Genomic DNA, 26,410 nt, shown 5'->3' on the forward strand with positions numbered 1-26,410 from the left:
TAAAAAGTCAAGATCCTGTTTTTCTGAAAAAAATTCTGATAGAACACACATTACTGACCAGTTGATCAATTAAGTTATTACTGATAAAGCTTCAATTGTGGATTCAGCCCACACTGGTACCTATTTGACATGATATCACAACATCACCATCTCTACCCCATCTTGGCTTGGGCATCAAATCTGTATGACCAAAAGCCTAGACATGAGGGAATGGTTCAGCACAGTTTGCTACTAAAACCCTCTAAAGCTATATCTAATGGTTGGTGAGCTATGCCCTCTTTAGATACATCAAGGACAACATGTTTCTCTCCTCACAGAAAGATATCAAGAACAAAAAGCCATTATGTAATTGTTTGGAACCTGAGTTTGTGCTATCTAAATTCTGCTCCTTACAAGTTTGTTTTCCTCAGATGCTAATAAAGACTAAAAGTCTGCTAAGATTCTTTTCATAATAATCTTAATGAGAATAATGAAATGTTGGAGGCAAAATTTTATGAACATAGTATCAAAAAACAGACCAAATTTCAACCTTTACTTAATGTATGGAATTTTTAGGCCTCCTAAATATTATGTAATGTCTAATATCATTTTGAACTATGCCTTTGGTGAAGCTGAAGGTTAACTCTTTAAGCACTTGTCAAGTTGTAAAGTTCTTGGATGCTTTATAGAAAGCAACAAATTTTAAATTCCCAAATCTCATTTATTAGTAAGACACATGAAGGAATATGAGCCCTAGCAGAGTGATTGCTGAATTCTCTCAAAAATCAGCATGAGTCAAACATTTTAGATGAACTCAGATTTAACTATTCTTTTGTTTAAATTCATAAACTCCAAAATTATCATGAGGTTGTTTTACACTTGCTCCGGTCTGCATGCTGTAGCTCATCCAGAACATTTCTGATGTTCTCCACACACACTTCACCTCTGTGATGTTTTTTTGATGCAAGAGTCCATACATTTTCAAATTCTTCTTCAGAAAGATTCACACCAATGTTACATAATATCTTTGCAATCTAGAAAAAAAAAGTATTTTAAGACCACACCAAGATTTATGTGTTTTAAATTTCGTATTTAAAATATCTTTTATAACATCTTAGACTATGGATATTTGTACCGAAAAAAAGTGTGTGTGTGTGTGTGTGTGTGTGTGTGTGTGTATGTTTTGTAAATTTTTAAGAGGTCAACACTTCATCTGAAATCCCAAAAAGACATCCTCTGTCTCTTCCTATCAATTCTAGCTCTGAACATAATGAAAAGGGGCAGTTACTCCCTGGATTCCACCCTGTCCATGCCTGGCATTGGTGCCTAAGTGGCTATTGTGACCCAACTGGTGGCTCTCAGTTTATAACTCCTCTAGGCAAAGGATCACCTGTGCTACAGGGGCCATATTTTCTGAGGCGGGGGGGGGGGGGGGAAGATACATGGTCTGATATATGGTGTGGCAACAGTACAGAATATTTTAAATCAGTGCTTACCTCAGATCATCTGGGACCTATGATAGCAGTAGACAGGAAGGGTGGAAGAGTGGCCCTTCTTGTGACTACTTTTTGGTTTTAGAAGCCCAAGGTCATAAGGATACTTCCACAAGAAGAGACAGATCTTTCCTTTTCCCAGCTAAGAACAGTATTTAACTACTGAATGGTATCTGAATTGTACTAGAATGTCAAAACCAAATTGAACATTATTCATCAAAAATCCTATAATCAGGGATACTCTAGACTTTTATGATATAAAAGCTATACTTTTGAAAATAATAGTCACTGATAAGCAAACATTTCCATATTTGTTATCTATGAAATCGTCATTTCTTTCAAAGTGATTGCTGTACCTCTTCTTTTGATCTGGTCTTGAAGAAGTCTCTCTCAAACACTCCTTTCTGGGAAAAGATGGTAGGATATAGTAACGAATAAGCATTGCCCTCTTCTCCATAATTAGTTCTATCACTGATACGACGAATTCGGGGGGCAGGAATATCACATCGAACAGTTGGAACACCAAAGATGGGGTAACCTAGGTAATCCATGAGGGAGGAAAACGGGCATTAGGCACAGCCGTATGTGGCTACTGAGCACTTGAAATGTGACTATTCTGAATTGCAGGGTGTCATAAAAGTAAAATTCAAACACTCTAATACAAAAAGAAAAAAGGCAGCCAGGTATGGTGGTGCACACCTATAGTCCCAGAACTGAGGAAGCTGAGGTGGAAGGGGACCTTGAGTCCAGGAATTCAAGACCAGCCTGGGCAACATAGTAAGACCCTGCCTCAAAAAAGAAAAGAAAAAATGCAAAATATTTAATAGTTTGGTTAATTTAATAATTTAGGGAGTTGGTTTTCATTTGGGAGGAGTACTGGAGATTGAACCCAGAGCCTAATGCATACTAGGAAAGCACTCTATGACGGAACTACATTCCCCAGTCCTTTATTTTATTTTATTTTATTCTGAGACAGGGTCTCACTATACTGCCTAAGCTTGACTTGAACTTTTTGACCTCCTACTCATCCTCCTGAGTAGCTAGGATTACCAGTGTCTACCACCACACCCCTGTCTATTTTCTTTCTTAATGTGGCTTTTTTTTTTAATGTACTAGAAAATTTTAAAGGCATACATGACTCCAATTACTTTTTTTTTTTTTTTTTTGGTACCAGTGGTTGAACCCAGGGGTGCTCAACCACTGAGCCACTTCCCCAGTCATTTATTTTATTTTATTTTGAGACAGGGTCTCACCAAGTTGCTGAAGCTAACTTTGAACTTGCAATCCTCCTGCCTCAGCCTCCAGAGCCACTAGGATTACAGGTATCACTTATATTTCTATTGGAAAGCACTATTATAAAGGATGTGGCATGATTTTGTACACTAAAATATAAATCACATCTACAAAAACAAATGAGAAAAATATATAAATCCTTCATCTTGTCCTTCATTCAAGAAAGTGATCTGGACCAATAGACTTTCTAAAAAATCAATATTCATGCTCAATTGAAATATGGGTGTCATGGTTTGAATCTTTCTCTCCCAAAATTCATGTGTCAAAGTTCCAACCCCCAGAACCTTAGAATATAATAACCATATTTGGAAATAAAATCATTTCAGATGTAACTAAGTTGAGTTTGTACTGGAGTGTGACAGGTCCCTAATTCAATATGACTGGAGTCATTATACAAAGGAAAAGCTTGGAAAGAGACATACATACAGGAAGAACACCTTGTGAAGAGGAAGGCAGAAATCAAGATGATGTAGCAAAAGCCAAGATATGCCTAAGACTGCCAGCAAACCACCAGAAGCTAGAGGAGAGGCACGGGACAGATTCTCCTGCAGAAGTAGCCAAACTTGCCAATATCTTGATCTCAGACTTTTAGTGTTTGGAACTGTGAGAAAATAAAAATCTGCTACTTAAGCCACCCAGTTTGTGGTGTTTTGTTACAGCAGCCCTAGCAAACTAATACATAGGGTTTTAATATGTAGAGAAATGTCTTGAAAAAACTTTTTAACTATTTTAAGGCAAAGAATCAAGTGTTAAAATGGGTTAAGCCTGAATTACTACAATGTATAACATTCAATGTTCTGATCTACGAGGGTTTCAATTTCATTAATATATAAAGAATCTTTTCACTTGAGTCATCATTAGCAATTCAGCCAACATCTATATGTGAGAGTTCCTAAGGGTTTAGAATATGGAGCCAAATGTAAGGTCCAAGGCTTCAAGAAATTTATAGTCTAATACAGAGGGAGTCTGGGGACAACGCAAAGACACAAAAGAATACTTCTGATCCTCATGAAACTTGCCAAATAATCTGACATACTTACAGACAGATGGGACAGCTCCTACAACTGCATTGATCTCAGAAGAAGTTGTCTTATAGTAGCTAGAAACTTTATCACTTGGTCTCAGAAGTGTCCGGACAATCTTTTTTGAGCTCCCTGGTTCTTTTAAGACAATATCCTCAGGTTTTATCAGGAGAGTTGGTTCAGATTCTTTCAAGTTAGCCTCAGCAGGATTTGCACAATCTGGTTTTTTACCTTTAAGAAAAACAAGGGGGAAAAAGTACAGGAATACAGGAATATGTTACTGCTTGGTTCTTGCTGCTCTGCAACAAGATGAGTTTCTTGTTCAGTTTCTTCCTGGTAATGGAAAGTAAGCAGATGTGAACCCAGTACTGATGCCAACACCCAATGTCCTACACCAGATAATCTGAACATGGCTCAGTGTTTCCTCTCACAACTCCATTTACTTTATTCTAGAATAAAGCTTTCAAATCTGATAGATCAAAAGTAATTTTTCTCTTATTTATTATTAGAGCTTAGGAGTGGGGCATAGCTCAGTGTCAGAGCATTTGCCTAGATGGGAGAGGCCCTAAGTTTGATCCCCACCACTGAAAAAAAAATAGAGAAAGAGAGGGTAGGAAAGAAAATGAGAGAGAGAGAGAACACACAAGTAAGCATTTGTTCTCATATTAACTTGGGTTGTTCTAGTCTACTGGAGTTGTTTCTAGAACTGTGTCCTAGGGAGAGGTAGAAGACATATTTGGGGTTGAATATTCCATGCATACTTGGTTGAAGGATAAGGAAATACATATTACAACATCCAGAGAGGTAGTGAGAACCCACTGTGAGCTCAGGAACTGATTATATAACTAGTCTCTACAAATCAGTGTATAAAAGAAAAGCCAGATGAGTGTGTAATTTAGTGGTAGCCTGTATGCTTAGCATGTGCAATGCCCTGAGTTAAATCCCCAGCACCAAAGGAAAAAACTGTAGAACTGAAGTTGTAAGACAATATGCTCTTTTACAGATTTGCTTTGGTAAGTCAATTCTCAAATTTAAGGAGTAAATTTATGAGATATCCTTTCCAAAGGTCCGGTTATTCCACACATACCACTAGAGGGTACTGTGGTGTTTCAATCACCAAAGGACTCAACAGGTTCAGGGACACACAAGAGTTGCAGAGGTGAGTGGTGCACCATTATCAAAGTCAGGTAGAAACTGGAGAAAGACAGAAAGAACACATCCCCTTAAAGTGTGCCTAATCCATGCCATCAAAGCATTCAGGTACAGAGTTCCAGATTCTCTAATCCATTCCTATACCTAACAAAAAGCAGAAATCTGGACAGTGTGAAAATTTGTTCCTCAGAACTGCCTTAGGGTAGGTACCCACCCCTTTCCTTGAAAAGTCAGCAGTAAGACAGAATTTAACATACGAAAATTTCTGGCAAAACATTTCTGGGATCCTTCTGGGCCTACTGGCCCCTAACTTGCAGGTTCCCCCCTAAAATTTTAGAAGATAAAATCCTCAAGAACATCATTGACAATAGCTAATGAAGTTGGAATCCAAAAACAGGAACAATTTGAAGAACCATCTGGTTTGAGAATAGGCTTTTGCTCTCCCCCACTACTTCCTGAGTTGTGCCAAGAAGGGAAAAAAATGTCACCCGCCTCGTTATTTCTGAGAGGATGGGGTAGAGTTGTTTTCTACAAAATAAAAACGTAATTGGGTAAAGAAGATTCTGCTGCTTTCTGAATAGATAGAAAGAAAGGCTGTACCAGACACACTGCATAAGGGCTCACTCATATCCTCAGTAGAAACCAAAATTTGGTTTTGACCTTGCAGAAAGGTATAAAGGTAGAGCAGGGTGTGGCTCAGAACCTTAGTTCTTTTTGTTTCTTGTCCCCAAATGCTGGTATGGTCACTTTTTAGAGAACAGACAGACATTCCAAGGGGAAATAAAATTGTAAACAACCTTTTTAAAAAGTTAATCTTCTCTACTAATAATCAAGTTACAAAAATTAAAGCAAATGAAGTATCATTATATATACCAACTAAATTATAATAATGTTTGAAGGTTGGAGTAAAACCTTCTCACAGCCTTGCCTGATAAAATTGCAAATTGGTAGAATCATTTAGAAAAGCAGAATGAAAATAAAGATAAGTTACTTCTGGGACAGACAATAATAACATTCATAAGAAATTAGATATAATTAGAAACAGAAAGCTTTTCCAGAGATGATAATCATAGCATTACCCATATTGCTTTTAAAATATCTGGAAACAACTTAAATTAGAGTGAAGAAATGGTTTAGTAAATCATAACACATAAGCATGAGGGAACTGAAAATGGAGCTTGCAGAAACCATAAAAGTAGCTCTTCACTCCACAGAAATTTGAAAGCTAAATTTTAAAAGCCAAATAAAAATGGTATGTTCATTGTTATTACAGAAATGTTTAAAATATATTTGCATATCTATGTATATGGTTAGTGATATAAGAAGATAACATGTAAACTTGAAAATATTTGAATCAAAAAGTAATAATTATGGTGAGTTTTTTTCCTTTTTGTGTATAATTTTAAAACTTAATCTTCTTATGTGAAATCCTATATCACTACTGAGTTTTCCTGGTTAAGGAGAGCTAATTACTCTTAAGACAATGGTTTTCAAACAGCTTTGTGAGGAACTATCAAATTTTGAGTTCCTACAAAACTTTTTTTTTTTTTTTTGCTTTTAATTTTTCTTGATGAATAATACCTGGTTCCAAACTCAAAACATACAAAACATACATTTTTTAAAAGTTTGTCTCAGATGATAGCACAATTTCAGCAACTGGAGCTGCTGAGGCAGGAGCATTGTAACTCAGAGGCTGGCCTCCGCAATTAGCGAGACCCTGTCTCAAAATAAAAGTCATATATATATATGTAGTTCAATGGTAAAACACCCTGGGTTCAAGTCCTCATACAAAAAAAAAGTATGGGGGTTGGAGTCTCAAGTTGGATATATGGCTCAGCAGTAGAACACTGCTATAATACACACTGAAGTCCAAGTTCAAAGCTCAGCATCACATAAAAAAAAGGGGGGGGGGAATCTCATTGCTATCTTGTCCATCAGCCACCCAGTTCCTTCTTCCTGGAAATAATACACATTTTCAAATTCTTTCCTATTCTTCCACAGACATTCTATGTGTAAACAAGCAAATAAATACAAATATGTGTGTATTTTTCCCTTTTATATAATATTCAAGTCGGTAAGGTCTGAGCACCTAAAAAATGAAAATGTAAAATTCCAGTTAAAAATTCAGCGAATCTTCACAACTTAAATACCTTTAATGATGACCCTCTCTTCATAATCTTTGAGAACCATTGTGTCTTTCCAGTTAAGAAAATTTGCAAATTCTAGGAAGTTAATCAGGCCGTCATTATCCACATCACAGTAGTCAAACAGTTGGTCCAGGAGATTCTCATCTAAATGCAAGTTGGCCTGGTTACAAGCTTCCTGAAGCTCTGCTTTATCTATCATCCCATCTCTCTTCTGTTAGACAAAAAGAAAAAGTAATAATAACAAGATGAGCACTGTCTTCAAGAGCAGAATAAGCAATATCCATTATTGTTTCAGTCAGCTTTTTCACGGCTGGGACTAAAAGACCTGATAAGAACAATTAGGGGAGGAAAAGTTTATTTGGGGGCTCAAAAGTTTATTTGGCTCTCAGAAATCTCAATCCATAGATGGCTGATTCTGTTGCTCTGGGCCTAAAGTGAAGCAGAACATTATGGTGGAGAAGTCGGGGGGCGGGGGGGGGGGGGCGGAGTGGCTCATGGCATGGCCACCAGGAAGTAGAAAGAAGTCCCCTCAACACAGACAAAATCTACCCTAAGGGCACACCCCCATCAACCCACGTCCTCCAGCCATATCCTACCTGCCTATAGTTACCCCACTTAATCCGTATCAGAGAATTAATGAGCTGATTACATTAAGGCTCTCATAACCCCATCATTTCACCTCCAAACTTTCTCTCATTGTCTCACACATGAGCTTTGGGGGGATACTTGTATCTAAACAATAGCAATTATTTAGCTTAATAAAAAATAAATAGCTCTATCCCATAAATTCAAGACTGTCTTAACTTTAACATAAGAGGTGGTAAATACTAAGCAAGATTGATCCTCATTGAGACAATGTCATATACACATTCAGTAACTTCAAACCTTGGTTGGAACAAGCAGGGTATGGCTCAGAACCTTAGTTTTTTGTTGTTGTTGTTTTGGTTTTGGGGTTTTTTTTTTTCCGTTTGTTTGATTTTTAGGTGCTGGGGATTGAAACCAGAGCCTCCCAAGTGTTCATCGTATGCTCTTTCACTAAGCTATATACACTCCCAGTCCCCATTCTATTTTAATCATGTTCTTTAAATCATGCTGTTTACACTAGGACTGAGCTGGAATAACCATGATATATGCTTGACATTTCATTTGACCAATGTTGTGTACAACATCTAGACAATTTTCCTTGCTTACAAGGTTTTTAACACCTTCCCTGTTTCAATTGGGTAATAAATAGTCCTTCATTGCATTGCTTATTAATGAGAAATTGATAAGGTAGTTGCAAGACAAAGAACTCGGAGATGGATTCAAAGACTTGGTTTTCTTGGCTAAAACTCTGATGGGCAGAGGAGATGCTACCCATCCATCAAGTCAGCCCCTATTGTAACAATGACCATTAAATTTCCTTCTGGCAGGGAAAGGGGAGGAATGTCTCCTTTCAGATAAGAGTTAAAGACAAAAGTACCTGCGTAAGTATGAAGGGAGGGGGCTTTATGAGGGCTCTGAGCAAAAATTTTGGATGATTTCTTGGGAAAAGAAGCAGAGAATATAATGCCTGTTAAGGAAGAATGACAACAGCCAGGGCATCTTACCACTTGGCCCCTCCTGCAGTCTATCAAGCCCATCTTAAAGCCATTCAAAGATGATGGTAAAGATCTGAGCTCTTCATTTTTGTGGGGTGTGTGTGTGTGTGTTTGGCAGTGGATTTTGGCTGCTATAATAGAGTTTTGGCTCCTTCAGAGAGATTTCCCTGAAAGGGAAAAACTCCCAAGGGAAATCATGAATGAATCACTGAGTAGTAGTATTCAGGTTCAAACTGCCCAGGCTTGGATTTACCATGCTGATAGAGGTGATCCCCTGAAGAAAAAGAAATGACTCAATGAGACAGACCCAATAAATTCCAGATAATTATTGCAGTCAGACCTGCAGCCCTGGAAAAGATCCCTAAGTCTTATGTTGAAACAAAATGTGAACTTAAAACACATTATCTTGACAATGGAGTTATAAATGCCCTAGATTAATGTAGACTACTTTATAAAAATTTCTACTGCAAGCCCAAGTTAACCAAAAATATAAACCCTATATCTGTGGCTGAAAAGTAATGGGGGAGGGAGTGCTGCTGAATCAAGAAGTCCACAAAAATAAAATAGATGCACTAATAATGATAACTTTGCTGACTAATACAGGAATTTGTCTAGACTGAAAAAAAAAATGTTGGTTTGTTTCATTGAGTTGTGTACAACCACAATAACACTCAAAACTCAAGATAAATATTTCTTATTTCCTAGTTCAGAGACAGTCTATCTCTGTGCAGCCTTGATCCCCTCCTTTCCTGTACCCTAACTACAGCTCCTTTATGGAGAAAAGTGACTAGGGGAGTGGGACCAAGGTCTTCTGGTCACCAAGATGCCACATGCATCTGTCCAAGTATGCTGTAGAACCTCAAAGTTGGGTAGGGGTAGTGAGGACTCAAATTTTTATGCCTTTAAATACAAGCACCAAAGTCTGTATTCAATTCAATACTTCGTCCCAGGTCGGGAGAAAGTGATACTGGATTTAGCTAGTGGAATTGGACAGGGTTCACAGAAAAGAACAAAAGCCAACTACAGGGATGAGGGTGTAGTTCAGTGTTAGAGTGCTCGCCCTGATTTCAATCCCCAGTGCACACACTCAAATTAAGCCAACAGTGAATTATTATTGATATAGTTCAATGGCTGAATATGTAATTGGTATTGATGTTCTCCATGCCTGGATTGTGATGTCTCATAAGTGCCAGAGATTGCCCTAAGAAAAGTTGCATGTAGAAAACTTCAGTACATTTAAAGCCCCATAACTCTACTGACCCTTTAAGCTATAAATCTCTGTTACAGGTCATTTTGCCTATTAGAGGCTCTGGAAAGGAAAGACAATCTTCACTTAGAGGTGCACCTCAAGGTTTAAGACACACTGTCTCCTGCTACTTTTTGAAAAGCAGCTAAGCCTATTACTGGGCTCTTGTTGGAACTGACACTAGACCCCTGGCAGCCTTGTGAGTCTCCAGCCTGGTAATCATTTTGAAGTGGGTCAACTTGGACTCAATGACGTACAAAGTGGAAAGGATCCAACAAGCCTCATTTGTCAGGTGGAAGTGGCATGTTCAAGAATGATATAGGAGCTGGGGATGGAACTCAGTGGTACAGCATTTGCCCGAAAGCATGTTGAGACCCTTGATTCAATCCCCTGCCCAGCAAAAAAAAAAAAAAGGAAAAAAAATGCAGACATCCTTGCCCCAATAACACATGAGCTTTATATGAAAAAGGATAGTAATATTTAGGAAATTTTTTATTTGCCATTCTGCCACTAAAGAAAAGCCACTGGTTCAAAAGGGCCTTGAGCTGGACATAGTGGCACATGCCTATAATCCCAGTAGCTCGGGAGACTGAGGCAGGAAGATCACAAATTCAAAGCCAGCCTCATCAAAAGCAAGGTGCTAAGCAACTTAGCGAGACCCTGTCTCTAAATAAAATACAAAATAGGTCTGGGGATATGGCTCAGTAATTGATTGTCCCCTAGTCTCCCCCCAAAAAAATGGGGGAGTGGGAGGACTTGAATTCACAGATGCTCCTCTGAATGCCTGAGCTTGACTGATTATTTGCTTAAGCTGAAACTTGGTGGCCTTCACTGGGCTTCTGTGGCTTTCAAAACCAAAGTTAACATACAAAGGACCAAAATTGGATGTAGGCACAACTCAGCAGGAAGATCTAAAAGCCATTTCTCATAGCTTGGGCCATAATAAAATATGTTACATTATTACTGAGTTGGGCCATTGCCAGAGGTCCTCCTGTTTGGTTTGCTACTTGAAAGCTACATACTCCCAGATTCAAGACACACTTCTTTTAGTTGCTAACTGAACCATCTGAATAATTCAAGTTGATATCCACAATAAGAATTTATTCTCTGAGGAAATGAGAGAGAGAGAATTTTTTAATATTTATTTTTTAGTTCTCGGTGGACACAACATCTTTGTTTGTATGTGGTGCTGAGGATCGAACCCGGGCCGCACGCATGCCAGGCGAGCGCGCTACCTCTTGAGCCACATCCCCAACCCTCTCTGAGGAAATGATTGGAATTAAATTGTTAATCAAGCCTGAACCATTCAGATTGCTACCACTGTTGCTTGGACCCATAGTTGTGCCAGTCCTGACATCACACATGTTATTACAATAGAACACAAGATAAAGGACTGTATATTGTGAATGCAGAAACTTCCACTACAAGCAAAAAAAAAAGACTCCTGCCCAAAAAATGCCCTATCTGTCTCATGGTCAGAGAGAACACACCACACACCCCCATGCTTACAAGCGACAATATTGAACTTTGACCTCCTCTTAGAATATCAGTGGTGTGTCTACCAAAGTTGACACTTTTTCAGGTTATGGTAATGCTGTTCCAGTATAATCAGCTGGCTCCAGTCACAATAGTGAGGCCATTGAAATTAATCTGAGGCTTTTTTTTTTTTTTTTTTTTTTGCTTTCTGGACCATTTTTAATACAACAATGGTCCATCTCATAGCACAAAAGCTGTTAATCAAGGTATTCAATAAACCTTTCTTCCTCTTTACCATCCACTGCCATCTAGTATTATTTTTTATCAGCTCTTGGTAACTTTTACTTTAGTAAAAAAAATAGTTTAGCTGTTCCCAGAAAGGAATCATCTTAACTGCTTTCACAATAAAAGGGGTGTGGGTTATAAAGGCCTATTTTGAAAGTGCAGGGTTCTGTCATGACCATTGCTTGTCATTGTACATCTTTTTTCCCCCATTAGCAACCTCAGGCCAATCTTGTCGATCCCCCTCTTTGTAGCAACCAGGCATAAAAAGGATTCTAACGGTTGGAGACACAGTTCAGTGGTAGAGTATGCTTAGCAAGCACAAGGGTCTGGGTTAAATCCTCAGCACCACACACACACACACACACACACACTCACAAAAAAAATATTCTGGAGATACAAACTTAATTTCATCTCAGAATTTCAGTCACCTGATACTTTGTTGGGTTAACAGAGTCCTAGTCAAAAAGAGTAATAATGCCTTGACTGAGCGCACTACTCACCCAGTCTTTCTATAGAGGCCAAAACAGGGAATGAAATGGGTGTCTGGAACTTTTCCAAAATCTCCTTATCCTTCTTATAACTGACCTTTCCAGACCAAAGGTCTAGGTGGAAATAGGGAATGAATGGAGAAATGTGAAGTTTACAGTTGCTGCAATGAGACACATGGACCTTATGGTGATGGAAGGAAAATAGCAATCGGGCCCTTAAAGAAAGAATGCCTTAGACCTGGAATGTTCAGGGGAGTGAAAGACATTATTTAATCTTTCAGACCACCCCAGGGAGGCTTCATGTGAAGAAAAATGCTATGGAGTAGCTCTCTCAAACTGTTAGAAGCATCATAAGTTTAATTGACAACCAAGAATTTCTATCCATAATTTGAATGCCATTCTCCTCAATCTTACTGAGAATTCTATTGGAAACAACAGAGAATAACCTTAGTGACTGTTCCCCCGCTCATGGAACACCTTTGGAGATCTTTCTCAACCCCATTTTCTTTCATTGCATGGAGTGACTGAATACCATCATTCCACAGGGTGAATCAATGTCATCAACTAGCAAATACCATTGGCTGGTGGCACAGACAAGTAGGAAGTTAAATGGACGGTCTACAAGCAGCCCCTCCAGAAACAAGAACTGGATGCAATTATTGAATTTAGCTGAGAACCCTAAGGCCTACTAGTGAAATTTATTTTAGGAGATTATTTTAGTTTTAAGTTAATGATGTTTACATATTGGCAAAGAATGTCTTCCTTAAGTAAGCACAAATTACTGAATTCTACACATGCTTAATTAGACAATTAATTGAAAGAGAAAAATCATCAACTGATTTCCATCATGAATTACATTGTCTGTAATAGCCAAGAGCCAATATTCCTGCTTGTAATTTTGAATTTATCATAGTGCTTGGCGCTGATTCTACTCTAGTGGTGTGCTCTATTTGTTTAACAACTGGCTGTTTGGAGGCTGTGGTGAAAAGAAGCCTTAATTTGTAGCAGTTGCTGCTGTCCGTGGTATAAATACTTTCATCAGGGCTAATTTCTAACTACCGTTGGGATGTCACATGGCTTGCAAACTTCCTGAAAATTTAACAATATGCTCTCTCAAAGCCAGCTCTAGCATTCCACTGGTACTCTAATTTATGATTAACTCCTCGAGATGTGAAGTTCCCCAAGTGGAAAGTCTATACATTATCCAGAATAAAGCTTGATGTATTATGGGTGTTCAATAAATAATAGAATTAATTTTATACGCCAAGAAGATTCACCTAGGAAATCATAGTTTATTTGCACTGTTCTACTTTTTTTTTCCTACTAAATTAAATCTGGGCATCCAACAATATCAGATTCAAATAATCAAAAATTATCCTACAGCTGTACCAGAACCACAGCTTATTACCCTCTCAGTAAAAAGCTCCTTAAGGACACTGAGCACTACACTGTGCATATTAAAAGTTAACTGTTTAAAAGGTATACCAGCATTAAATAATTCTCAGTAATTTCCTCCCTGCTTAATTTAATTTTATCACAAGGAATATGCCTGGTGGTTTACTCAGATAATCAACAGCTATTAAGAAGATCGTATTTCCTATAATTGCATTGAAAATGAAGAATTTTTAAAAGCAAAGTACTAGGTATGAATGCAGGTTCTCTTATTCATGTCACTACTAGGTAAATTTCCTCTACCATGATATTTATGAGATATCTACATTTGAGTGAAAAGGAGCTGGGCCACAACTCGGTATTGGAATACATGTGGGAGCCCTAGGCTTAATCTCCAGTGCCACAGAAAGGGGGAAAAGTTATAACAGATTAGAATTTGAAAGGTGCTTATTTTAGCTTACTTTTTAAAAAAATTTTTGACATTATCTATAAATAGTAATTGGTTTCTATCAAAAGTTAAACAGTTGTATACTTGTGCTTTCTTTGAACACAATCTTGTAGAAATATTTTGGAAATGAAGGTGAGAACTTGTTTGTAGGTGTTTATTCTTAAATGATTAGTACAATTTGGGGGGAAAAGGACAGTGCTGGGAATCAAAAACAAGGCCTCTGCTGAGCACAACAACACACACCTGTAATCCCAGCTACTGGGGAGGCTGAGGCAGAAGGATCACATGTTTAAGTCCAGCATGGGCAACTTAGTGAGACCCTGTCTCACAATAAAAAATAAAAAGACTAAGGATGTAGCTCAGTTGTAGAGCACTCCTGGATCCAAAATAAATAAATTAAATTAAATAAATAAAATGGAAAGCACACCCTGCTCCTCTAGGGAAAGACATTCTAAGCATGAGTTGGACCTAGATGAAGGCACAATGTGAACATGTTCAGATTAAGGTGTAGACTGTCAGATCTTCCCCAGGAATCCGGAGCTGTACCCTCCTCCTTGATCCTAACACACTGCAGTTTAGTTATCTACAAAAAAAAAAAAAAAAATGGTTCTCAAACTTGAATGTGCAACAGAATCACCTGGAATGCTTGTTAACATTGCTGAGCTCCATCCCAGAGTTCCTAATTCAGTTGATCTGGGGTCGGCCTTGGAATGCACATTTCTAACAAGTTCCCAAGAATGCTGATAGTGGCAAAGAACCTCATTTTAACCACCAAATAATTACACCAGGGATCAGCAACATTTTTTGTAAAAGCCAAGTAATAAATATTAATCTCTGTTGTTAAAAGCCAAGTAATAAATATTAATCTCTGTTGTTAGTATTCAGTTCTGCATATGTAAGACAAAATAAGCCACTGATGATACTTACAATAACACAGATACAGCTGTGTTTCAAATAAACTTTCTTTACAAAAACAAGGGGTGGAATTGGCGTAGTGTGCTGACCCCCATCTACACAAACCACTGGGATTTGTCAGCCCATGCGAGTACCAAAAGCTCTGCTCTACTACTAGCCTTGTCATAGTGCCTGAAGGCTTCCAGCAAACTGTCAAAGTTTTGGTAATTAAATTTCTTCAAGCGATGTCGAACTGCAGCTATCAGGGCTCGAACTCTGTCCTTCCCTCGAAGATATTCGCCCGGAGATCTGTTATGGATCAGATCACCAACTCCTATTGAAGAAAAAAAAGAAAAAGCCTTTTATGTGAATTTAAAGCCTGTGAATATTATTTTCATATTTAAACAGAGAGAGATCTAACAACCTCTGTGAATGAAAAACTCATATTCAATATTGATACTATTAAATGCAGCATGCCAGAAAATCCTTGTATGTGAAAAAAAGCACATAAAGTAATTAGTAAATATTTCTGTTGTATGTCACTTCTCTCTTCAAAAAAAAAAAAATCAAAAAACATGAAGTTTGTGGGGGCATTATCAGCCCCATTCAGCTATCAAGTCCTTTACTAAGATATTGAAGCCCTTGCTTGACTACCTCTTGGGCAACATTTGTCTACAATGTTGAAGATCTGAAAACTTTGAATGATTTTAAGTAGGAGCCACTCAGTGTATCTGGGTTTGGACCCTTATGAAAATTAAACCCAAATTCCCTATTGCCAGCCAAATGCAGTGGTGCATGCCTATGATCCCAGCTACTAAAGAGGCTGAGGCAGAAGAATCACAAGTTCAAGGCCAGCCTGGGCAACTTAGTGAGTCCTGGCCTCAAAAAAAAAAAAAAAAAAAAAAAAAATTAAATGACTAGAGATATACTTTATCGGTATAGCATTTGCCTACTATGCACAAGGGCCTGGGTTAAGTCTTCAGTGAGAGAGAGAGAGAATGAATATCACTATTCCCTCCTAGTTTCCAGGTGATCTATGATCTGCATTCCATGTTCCCAATTCTCAGTTCTGCTTCCCCCTGTACCACTAGTGTCACTAGAGGCCTGTCCCCACCCATTGTTCAAGAAAGATGTAGAAAGACTTTGACAGTCAGGGCAAGATGGCAAGTGAGGAGGTTGGGGGTAGGGCCAAAACAAAGGATCATGAGACAGTCTTCTGGAGAGATCAACTTCCTGCTTGAGGAAAGTCCTCATGGACACAAGCAGGGGACCCAATCAGACAGAAACTTCTGTACTCATGTTCCTAAGCAGGAGACCCAATAGAAAAACTAAAACAGACGCTTGGACAGAGGGGGCACCAATCAATAATAGTGGGGAGAGTGTGGACAGAAGAGAAGATAAGGAAAGGAGGAAATCCCACAGACCATAAAAAGAACAGGCCAAAAGTCCTCCACTGGATACCCAGCTTTGGAGCCCCTTCTCTCTGGAGAAGTCTATCTCTGTTGCTTTTGCAATAAACCTCCTTCTTGCTTACTATCTCTGTCTAGTTCTTCAATTCTTTGCTGAACAAAGACAGTGAACCTAGCACCCCTAGATGGTAACAGCTCCATTAACTAAAAATCCTGACCCACAACATCGACTAGAGTTGACCTTGGTAAGTGTCACCAGAAAAGAATTTCTGCCTGGCCTACACCTTTCTCCGATTCCTGCCAAGACAGATTTTTTTTTTTTTTTTTGAAGCAAGGTCATGCTGGCAGTTGATTGAGATGCCCTGAGTGAATTAATTAAAATTACAACATTTGTTGCAGTTACGAGTAATTAATATCTACACCTACTCCATGTAAGTCATAAATCTAGGCTCTGTCAGGGTCACTCTTAATAGGTACTCATAGCACCTGTGAATTACTTATTTATTATCAAATTGGAAATTGATTATGCACATTCTGGTAAAAGTCTTCTCTAAAAGACTTTTTTCCCCTCTGGAAAGGCCCTGAGTATAGGTAAAAAATCCCACAACTAATGCTGGCTCCAGGAAGGGCAAGTGCCTCAGACCAAGGACATCTGACAGAGGTCAGCTACCATCAGATCATCCTAAAGTGGGGGGAAAACACACACACACAAGAAATGCTCTTGGAATGAAATTCAAGACTTCTAGGAAAGCCAGGTGCAGTGGCTCACTCTTATAGCCCCAGCTACTCAAGCGACTGAGGCAGGAGAATCCCTTGAGCTTAAAAGTTTGAGATCAGCCTGGGCAACACAGCATCTCAAAAAACAAACAAAAAATAAAAAAGGAGGAGGAAGAAGAGAAGGGACAGAAGAAGCAGAAAGAAAAGAGAACAAACTAACTTTTGAAACTTATTGATTTTTCAGGTAGTCTGACCTTTCTCTCCTTCACACCCCTTCCTCGGATATAAACCCTTTCAGTGGCTACTTTGTGGGATGAAAAGTTTCCTTCTATAAAATGGCTCCAAGTTGAGTATTTTTTATCTTCAGAAGCCTTTGCCTCCATTACCACCCAAGGATAATAATTTAAATAGTTATTTTTCAACTCCAGTTGTTTCCCCACCACACTCACTAGATTTAACTGCCTGGTGGGTAAGACCTATATGATTACCTTCTTTTGGTCTGGTCCTGAAATAACATTTATGAAGCTGACATCAAATCATTTCCAAAGAACTGAAACCGGAAGTACAAGACCTGACCCTAAGAGAGAGACCCATGACCTATCTACCACACCATGCAGTCAGAAAAGCTAAACCGGCTCCTTTACTACTTGGCCCACAACCAATTCCCATGATGCACCACTGCTCACCTGCCTTGATTCTCCTTCAGCGTGTCTCTGCCCTGGTACATTCTGGGAGCCAGGGAGACCTTGCACATTTCCTAAAGTCATCGTTTTTTGTTATTGTTGCTTTGTTTCTTTTCTTTTTCCAATGCAAGGCAAGCACTCTACCACTGAGCTACATCCCCAGCCCTTTTTATTTATTTGTTTTATTTTAAGACAGGGTCTTGCTAAATTACCCAGGCTGGCCTCAAACTTCAATCCTCCTGCCTCAACCTCCCAAGTACCAGACATTACAGGAGAACACCACCATGCTGGGTTCCTAGAGTCATTTTAATATAAACAGTAACTCCAATAACACGAAGAATAACTTCACCCTAGGGACTGAAGCATTCTTTGTTAAAATAAGATTGACTTTATTTTCCTCAGTAAAGATAAAGGGTAAAGCCAGTCCCCAATATGTCCCTAGTAGCAGGCAAACCCTGGAGCTTGCCACAGAAGAGATGTTACTAGTTAACACCAATAATAGTTACAAAAGGCCAGAGCTAGAGTAATCTGTATCCATTTGTGAGTTTAAAAAAAAAAAAAAAAAAAAAAATTCAGAAGGATTTTTTGCACTCTTTCAAAGTAATACAATATAACACCATGGCTGGTATTTATACTTACACATTTTTAAATTATTAATTTTTCATTTTAAAAGATTTTATCATTAAATGTGTAATAATAGCATTAATCAATCAAGAAATTTGTTGGACTGTGAGTGTAGCTCAGTGGTAGAGCATTTGTCTCACATATGTGAGACAAATAAGTGAGGTCTGGGTTCAAACCCCCCACCACCAAATATAAAAAAAAAAATTGTTGATGTAAAATGGTAAACTGTGTGCTAAATACATCAATTCATGCTATAAATATTGGTCAAAGATGTACCCATGTCTGGACCCTATGGTTCTAACAGATAGTAAGACCAACCACCCAGCAACATGAAACTTGCCCTCAAATAGGCAGAATTTACCATGATTAAATTTACTTGTTTTTAGGCTAATTGATGGATTTCTCAATTTTCCCTTACACACTCCAAAAGACGTTAAGAATCTCTGAGACAGACAGTCTTATGGTTTAGATCTGAAATGTCCCCCAAATGCCAGATGAAGTCTGCCTTGAGAGCCTGTGGCACTGTTGTAAGTGGTAGAACCCTTAGGAGGTAGAGCCTAGTGGAAAGTTAGCTCATTGAAGACATACCTTTGAAGGGGATATTGGGACCCTTACTCCTTACTCTCTTTTTATTCTTCCTGGTCACCATGAGCTGAATAGATCTCCTTCTGTCATATGTTCCCCTCTCTGATGTTCTGCCCCACATTAGGCCCAGAGAGACAGGAAAAAGTGACTATAGACTGAAATCTCTGAAACAATGAGCCAAAACTAAACCTTTCCTCCTGTTAAGTTGATTTATCCCAGGTATTCCACCACAGCAACAGAAAGCTAACACAGATAGGCATCCATTAAATATATAAGAGTTCATCTAAAAAAAGAACCAAAATACAATTTCTTAATGTGATGATTAATGATGCTCCAAAATACTGTTTTAAATAAACTCAATAATTACTTGTTTTAATTCTCAGTGAGCAAACCTTCACTAAAGTATTTTCAATAGCAGTTTTTAAATTTAAGCATATAACTGGTTGTGGTGAGGCACACCTGTAATCCCAGCAACACTGGAGACTGAGGCAGCAGGATCACATGTGCAAGGTCAGCCTAGGAAACTTAGCAAGACCCTTCTCAAAACAAAATTTTAAAAAGGCCTGGGAATGCCAGGCATAGTGGCACAAACCGGTAATCCCAGCAACTGGGGAGGCTGAGGCAGGAGAATCACAAGTTCAAGGCCAGCGTCAGCAACAAAATGAGGTCCTAAGCAACTTAGTGAGAACCTGTTTCAAAATTTGAAACATAAAAAGGCTGGGGACATGGCTCATGTGTAAAGTGTCCCCGGGTTCAATTCCTGATACTAAAAACAAAAACAAAAGGAATAAAAAACTACAGGGGGCTGGGGTTGTGGCTCAGTGCAGAGCACTCACATAGCATGTGTGAGGCACTGGGTTCGGGCCTTAGCACCGCATACAAAAATAGATAAAATAAAGGCAAGATGTTCATCTACAACTATCAAAAAAAAAAAAGTTTTTTTCAAAGCCTTAACTATACCTATGGTATTTGTTTCAAAGGCTTTAAACTGTTCCTATTTCAAAGAATATGAACATTTTTTTCTTATATTACATATTTTTTCTCTAATTTTAATGCAAAATTTTAAGCCTTTACAAGTAGAAGCTTTTTTTGTTTGTTTTATTTTTTTGAGATGGGGTCTTTGTATGTTCCCAGGGCTGGACTTGAACTCTTCATCCTTCCTCTTCAGCTTCCCAAATAGCTGGGATTACTGGTGTGCAACACCTCACCTGGCTCTAAAACTAGAAGCTTTTAGAAGACATTAAGCTTTGCTGAATAACTTTATGGGGATTTTGAGATGTTTGTTTCATTTTTTTGTTAAAGAGAAAATTTGTATATTTACCATATTCCTCAGGATGGAGACAAGCTCCAAATGTGTAGCCTGGGGGAACGTTCATTGTTTCTGCAATGCTACCAAAGAAAACACATCCTTTAGTTCAAGTACCCACCATACAGCACACCCGGAATTTTGAGTATGTTTATCATATGTTCATAGTAGCCTATTTTTTCTCTTCTAGGTAAACTGTGAAGATAAAACAAAAGTTCTCCAAAAGATCTATTTTTTAACATCCATTTACATTAACAATGACTGAAGGCTTTCACTGTCTTTTGACTAGCACAAACTTAAAACACACACACACACATTCAAAGCAAAATTATTCATATATATATATATATATATATATATAGAGAGAGAGAGAGAGAGAGAGAGAGAGAGAGAGAGAAAGAGAGACAGACAAGAATACAAGTTAAATTCCTGATATCACATATCACAGAAATGAAGCTTAATGAAAAATTATCCTTCCTTCCACCTTGGAGAAACACTAAGATTTCCCTTTATAAACAACAAGGTAATGATTTTCTTATTTAATAGACAGAATCTAATGGAACACAAGCCAGCATTTTCCAAAAAAGTTCTTTTCAAATTCGAGTCAGAGACACTAATGATATAAAGTTAACTGTTAACTTACGGATCTAACACTTTTCCAAGTTTATGTTGAAATTTTTCTTTGAAATCATCCACTCTCTTGGATACAACCTTAGCTCCTCTTTTCCTACAAAATTGGAAAATTGTCAGATATTTTGTCAAATATTGTCAGATATTTCAGGTAATAGAAATTACCTAAGGATTCTAGGCTGCCAAATACATATGTAGTAAGGAATTCCATGTACCAATGAACAGACTTAGTTTCAAAAGAAATTCTATCCTAAGAAAAAGCTTTAAGTATTCACTTTTCTATCACTAAGTTACACTGTATTTTAAAAATACATTTTGATTAAAAATGAACATTTTTTTCTTTGTGGTGCTGGGGATTGAACCAGGGTCTTGTGCATGTGAGGCAAGCACTCTACCAACTGAGCTATATCCCCAACCCTTGATTAAAAATGAAACAAGCAAAATTAAAAATATTTTCAACAAATTACAACAAAGTATTAATTATCTCTAAGTGTAACTTTTAAATTTCCAAAAGAAAATTAATTATCAAATAAATATAAGCAGGATATAAACAGATAACTCACCTAGTAAGCAAACAGAGCAAAATTATAATCCTCTTGTAATAAAATAAATGTGAGATAAAAAAATAACAAATGACCTTTTTTAACCTAGTAAAAAAGAAGGAGAGAATATTGAACAAATATACAGTCTGGGGCTGGGGCTGGGGTTAGAGCTTTCACCTAGCACATGTGAGCGCTAGGTTTAATCCTCAGTACCACATAAAAATAAATAAAAGATATTGTGTCCACCTATAACCAAAAAAATTTTTAAAAAAGAATACACTCTGCATGAATTTTAAGCTCTGATTATGAACCATACACAGCAATATAAAATTGTTAAATGAAAAATCAGAATATAAAACAACATTACGTTCTGGTGAAAACTATGCAAAAAATCTATGTAAAAAGCCACACTAGAAAGAAATACACACATTAAAATAATAATAGTTTAATTAAAGTGACAGGATTATGGGTGATTTTATTTTGCCATTCTATGTAATATAATTTTGTTACTTTCACTGTTGTGATTAAATGAATAAAATTTCTTTTGAAAACTAGAATTACAATGCTACTATTTAATGACATTAAAATTAATAAATTCTCTATTGTTGTGCTAAGACTAAAAACAATGAATGTTAAGTTCTTAAATTCCATTTGCTTTTAAAAATATTTTCTATACTATTGAAATTCCGAGCTGAATAAATTTCTGGAGAAGAGTGACACTCTGTGGAGAAACAAAAGAAGAAATGGAAAGTAATTCATCTCATTTCTTCATTTCCTTCCTATTTGTTGGGGGGGGGGAGAAGCACATGAGTAAAGTCTGAATAAATCAATGTCAGTTTAAGGGCCATAATTTGAACAAATAGAGTGGACAATCTAAAAATCAGTTCCAAGGGGCTTAATTAGGAACATGAGGGACAATAAGAATAAGAATTGTGAGGCACAGAGCCTACTCTTTCTAGTCTAAAGGTGCCTGGATTACACTCCTGGGAGAATCAGGAAGTGTCTGTGAGTAGCCAGGCATGTCAGAATATCAAGAACTACTCAACCTCACAGTATTCACTAATGAATTCAGAAAAGGTTTTTGTACACTGCTGGTGAACTTACACACACACACACACACACACACACCCCTACCATCTGATGATCAAACAGAGGTCATAAAAAGAATATAGAGATCATTTTACAGTGTAAATATACCTCTTAGAAGTTGAGAGTAAACCAATTTCCCACTAAAATAGTGCATTTAAAATTAGATGCCTTAAAATGTAAACAAGTATGTTTGACATCAAGTTTATAACCTAATCACACTGAAGAATGAAGTAGTGAGCTTTTCTTGAAATCTGACAAGCCAAAGGAATTAGGAATTCCTCTACAGCTTTAGCAATAATATTCCAATTCAGTTTCAAAATATAAAAAGTATGATCTAATAAAACGATGTTTTGCAAAACATGTTCCCTTGGGAATGAAGATAAGTTGGAAGGATAGATGTCCTGCATATTGCTATTGCTGCTCTATCACAAATATATATATATATATATATATATATATATATATATATATATATATACACACACACACACACACACACACACACACACACACACATACGCATATATATATACATATGTATATGATAAACTATGTTTGTCATCTTCCTTCAAGTACCAATTTCTACATTATATTTTATTATAACTTCTTATGCCCTTCTTCTGCAACTTGGTACCTGGGATTAAAAATAGGGGCACTATAACACTGAACTACACACAGCTCCACTACTCTTTATTTTTTTATTCTGAGATAGGGTCTCGCTAAACTGCCCAGGCTGGCCTCAAATTTGTGATCCTCCTGCCTCACCCTTCAGTGCAGCTAGGATTATGGAATGCACCACGACACCCGATTAAGTTCTTAAATACCTAAATCATATCTTCATGCTTTCCTTTATTGCATGGTTTAATCATTTTAATAATGATAAAGTAATAGGTATGTTACATGAGTGCTTTTTCTATATCCTAAAGAAAAAATATCTAATACAAGTTTAATATTAGAAGAATTTATATTTTATTATTTATATTTATATTTCATTTATATTATATTATATTTATATTTTATGTCTGGTATATTCCTTGTTTTTCATAATTCAAGTATCAGAAACTCACATAAGGAAGGAGTAAAAAAGGAATATAAATCATAAACATGTGATAACAGTATCAAGTGCCTATAAACCTGGTGTAGTGGTAAGGGCAGTCACTGGACCCATACTTCCTAGGTGTGGATCCTACTGCCAGTACTCCTTAACTGCATGATCTTAGGCAAATTATTTAACCCCTATGTTCCTTGGGTTCTTCATCTATAAAATGGGAAGGATAAATCTAAAGTATACCTACAACATGGAGTTCTTGGTAGGATGAAACTAAAAATATATAAAGTGTTTAGAATTTTGACTCTATAGTTGAGAGCTGTTGTTATCAGAGCAGGCAAAGATTTTAAAAAGTGAGGAAGTTGAGATCTATGGAAACATAAACTTTGCAGGTATGACCCATGAAAACCTAGAGGGCCAATGTTTCCTTTAAAGAGGGCAGAAGTGGAATGGATTCCTGACACAACTAGACCCCTTATATTAGTTTTTTTTTTTTTATAAAGTTGATATATTTCATTTTATTATGCGGTTGCTATAACAAATTACCACAAATGGGCTTAAAACAACAGTAATGTTCTCTCACAGTTCTGGAGGCCCAAAGTCTGAAATCAAGGTGTCAGCAAGGTCACATTTCCTCCAAAGGGGAGAATACATTTTTTACTTCTCTCAAAATCTGATAGCTGTCAGCATTGATGGTGTTCTTGGTTTACAGCCACATCACTCCAATTTCTGCCTCTTTCTTCTATCACCTTCTCTATGTTTTCCTCTTCTGCCTCAACTCTCCCTCTGACCTTCTAAGAACACTTATCATTAGAGGTAGGACCCACCCAGATAATCCAGAATAATCTCTTTCATATCCAGATTTTTAAGTTAATTACATCTACAAAGATCCTTTTTCTACATAAGGTAACATTCATAGTTCTAGGAATTAGGACACAGCATATCTTATTTGGGAAAAGGGGTACCTGTATTTACAATCTTCAACGCACTATACCAATATTATTTTTTAATCATAACAGGAAATATATATTTTTAAGAACATAAAACATTTATGTGTGGTCATGTATAAAATATAAAACAGGAAATGAAAAACTAAGTACTGTATTTTAGCATTCCGGGAAAGTAGTCACATATAAATGAAGACATAAAAAGGTCAAAATTTGCAAAAGTTGATAGATAGATGTTCAGGTAACCAAATAACTTAAAGTTGAATAATAAATATGAGATCAACTCTATGTGACATAATTACATCCTGGAAGAGATGTAAAAGTCCATTATCTTTAAGAATAATAAATATAATTGACCCTTTAAGTTTATAACATGCATACATGTATTTATATTTGCTTGTGAAGTCATGAAATAATTTTAGAATGATGCAAACAAGGCACACCTTTAGTCCCAGCTACTCCAGAGGCTGAAGCAGGAGATTATAAATTCAAGGCCAGCAATTTAGCAAGACCCTGACTCACAATAAAAACTAAAAAAAAAAAAAAAGCTGCAGATGTAACTCAAAGTGATAAAGTACCTCTGGGTTCAACCCCTAATACCCAAAGGCCAGGGAAAAAATGAATGGTATGAACAACAAACGGTATCATATTTGCCTCTGGATGAACTGGGAAGAATGGGTGCCAAAATTATTTCACCGCATAATTTTTTCTAATTTTATGTTTGAATTTTGTCAATGTATTCTCTCTTTTAAAAAATATTAAAAATGAAAATTAAGTCTAAATGTCAAATATCTAACATTTGTTCCTGAACACGACACAATCAAACTTACATTTGTAGTTCATGGAGCCAATATAAACTTTTTGCCATGTTTCGTCCATCAGTAAAATGTGGTGTTGGAACTCCATACAAATTAAACCTATGGAAATTCGGGTTATACTTTCGGTTCTTTACTTCTCCTGTTGGAGGGGAGGAGGACAAGGGTGAGTGGGTGGGAGGAAGACTTTTGACTTAAACAACAAATATAATAACCTTATCTTCCAAGAAGCACATTATGTTCTTATTAACATTGAAAATGAGAGTGGGACAAAGAATGAAACTGTTAACAGTACAGGGAATTATGCAGATTTGATATAGACAATAGAAGCATTCCCCCACATGACTTGGGGGACTGGTGAAATGCTATATACAAGAGTTCTTATGTTTAGAAAGCTGTATGTAGAAAACTCCAAAGATTTCACCAAAAAACTGTTAGAACTAATTAACAAATTCAGAAATGTTGCAGGATACAAAAATCAACATAAAAAAATCCATGGAATTTCTATATAAAATTATCTAGGGCTGGGGATGCAGCTCAGTGGCAAATCACTTGCCTAAAATAAACAAAGCCCCAAGTTTAATACCCAGCACTGCAAAAATAAAAATAAACTACCTGTTTAAACACATACCTGTAATTTTTGGAGGCTAAGGCTAGAGGATGGCAAGATGGAGACCATCAAGACCCTATCTCAAAATAAAACTTTTTGTTTTAAAAAAAGGACTGGGGTCAGCTGGGGTTGTGGCTCAGTGGTAGAGTGCTTGCACAGCATGGGTGAGGCACTGGGTTTGATTCTTGGCACCACATATAAATAAATAAAGGTCTATGGACAACTAAAAAAATTTTTTTAAAAAAAAAGGACTGAGAATATAGCTCCATAGTAAAGCACCACTGGGTTCAATTCCTAAAAGAAAAAAAACTACTTATCTAAAAGCCAGATCAAGAAAGCAGTTTTATAACAACTGCATCAGTCAATCAAATACTTAGGAATAAATTTTAGTGATTTCTTTTGTTGTTATTGTTTTGTTTTTGACACAGGGTCTCGCTATGTTTCCCAGGCTGGTCTCAAACAGCTAGACTCAAGCAATCCTCCTACCTCAGTCTTCTGAGTTGCTGGGTG

At 37.1% G+C, this 26,410-nt stretch overlaps 1 protein-coding gene across 1 annotated transcript in view; it reads right to left on the bottom strand.

Annotated features, from left to right (window-relative positions):
• Positions 1-839: 839 nt before the first annotated feature.
• The window catches only part of Efhb (EF-hand domain family member B), a 47,169-nt gene continuing 21,598 nt past the window's right edge, over positions 840-26,410 (bottom strand). The window contains exons 6-13 of the mRNA XM_076868506.1: positions 25,306-25,432; positions 20,863-20,946; positions 20,235-20,302; positions 15,075-15,229; positions 7,090-7,297; positions 3,806-4,018; positions 1,829-2,010; positions 840-1,013 (exon numbers count right to left, since the gene is read on the bottom strand). Of these exons, the coding sequence (XP_076724621.1) occupies positions 840-1,013; positions 1,829-2,010; positions 3,806-4,018; positions 7,090-7,297; positions 15,075-15,229; positions 20,235-20,302; positions 20,863-20,946; positions 25,306-25,432 (1,211 nt within the window). The remainder of the gene's footprint in view (positions 1,014-1,828; positions 2,011-3,805; positions 4,019-7,089; positions 7,298-15,074; positions 15,230-20,234; positions 20,303-20,862; positions 20,947-25,305; positions 25,433-26,410) is intronic.

Source organism: Callospermophilus lateralis, chromosome 1 (genome assembly GCF_048772815.1).
Source record: "Callospermophilus lateralis isolate mCalLat2 chromosome 1, mCalLat2.hap1, whole genome shotgun sequence".
Lineage (NCBI taxonomy): Eukaryota > Metazoa > Chordata > Mammalia > Rodentia > Sciuridae > Callospermophilus > Callospermophilus lateralis.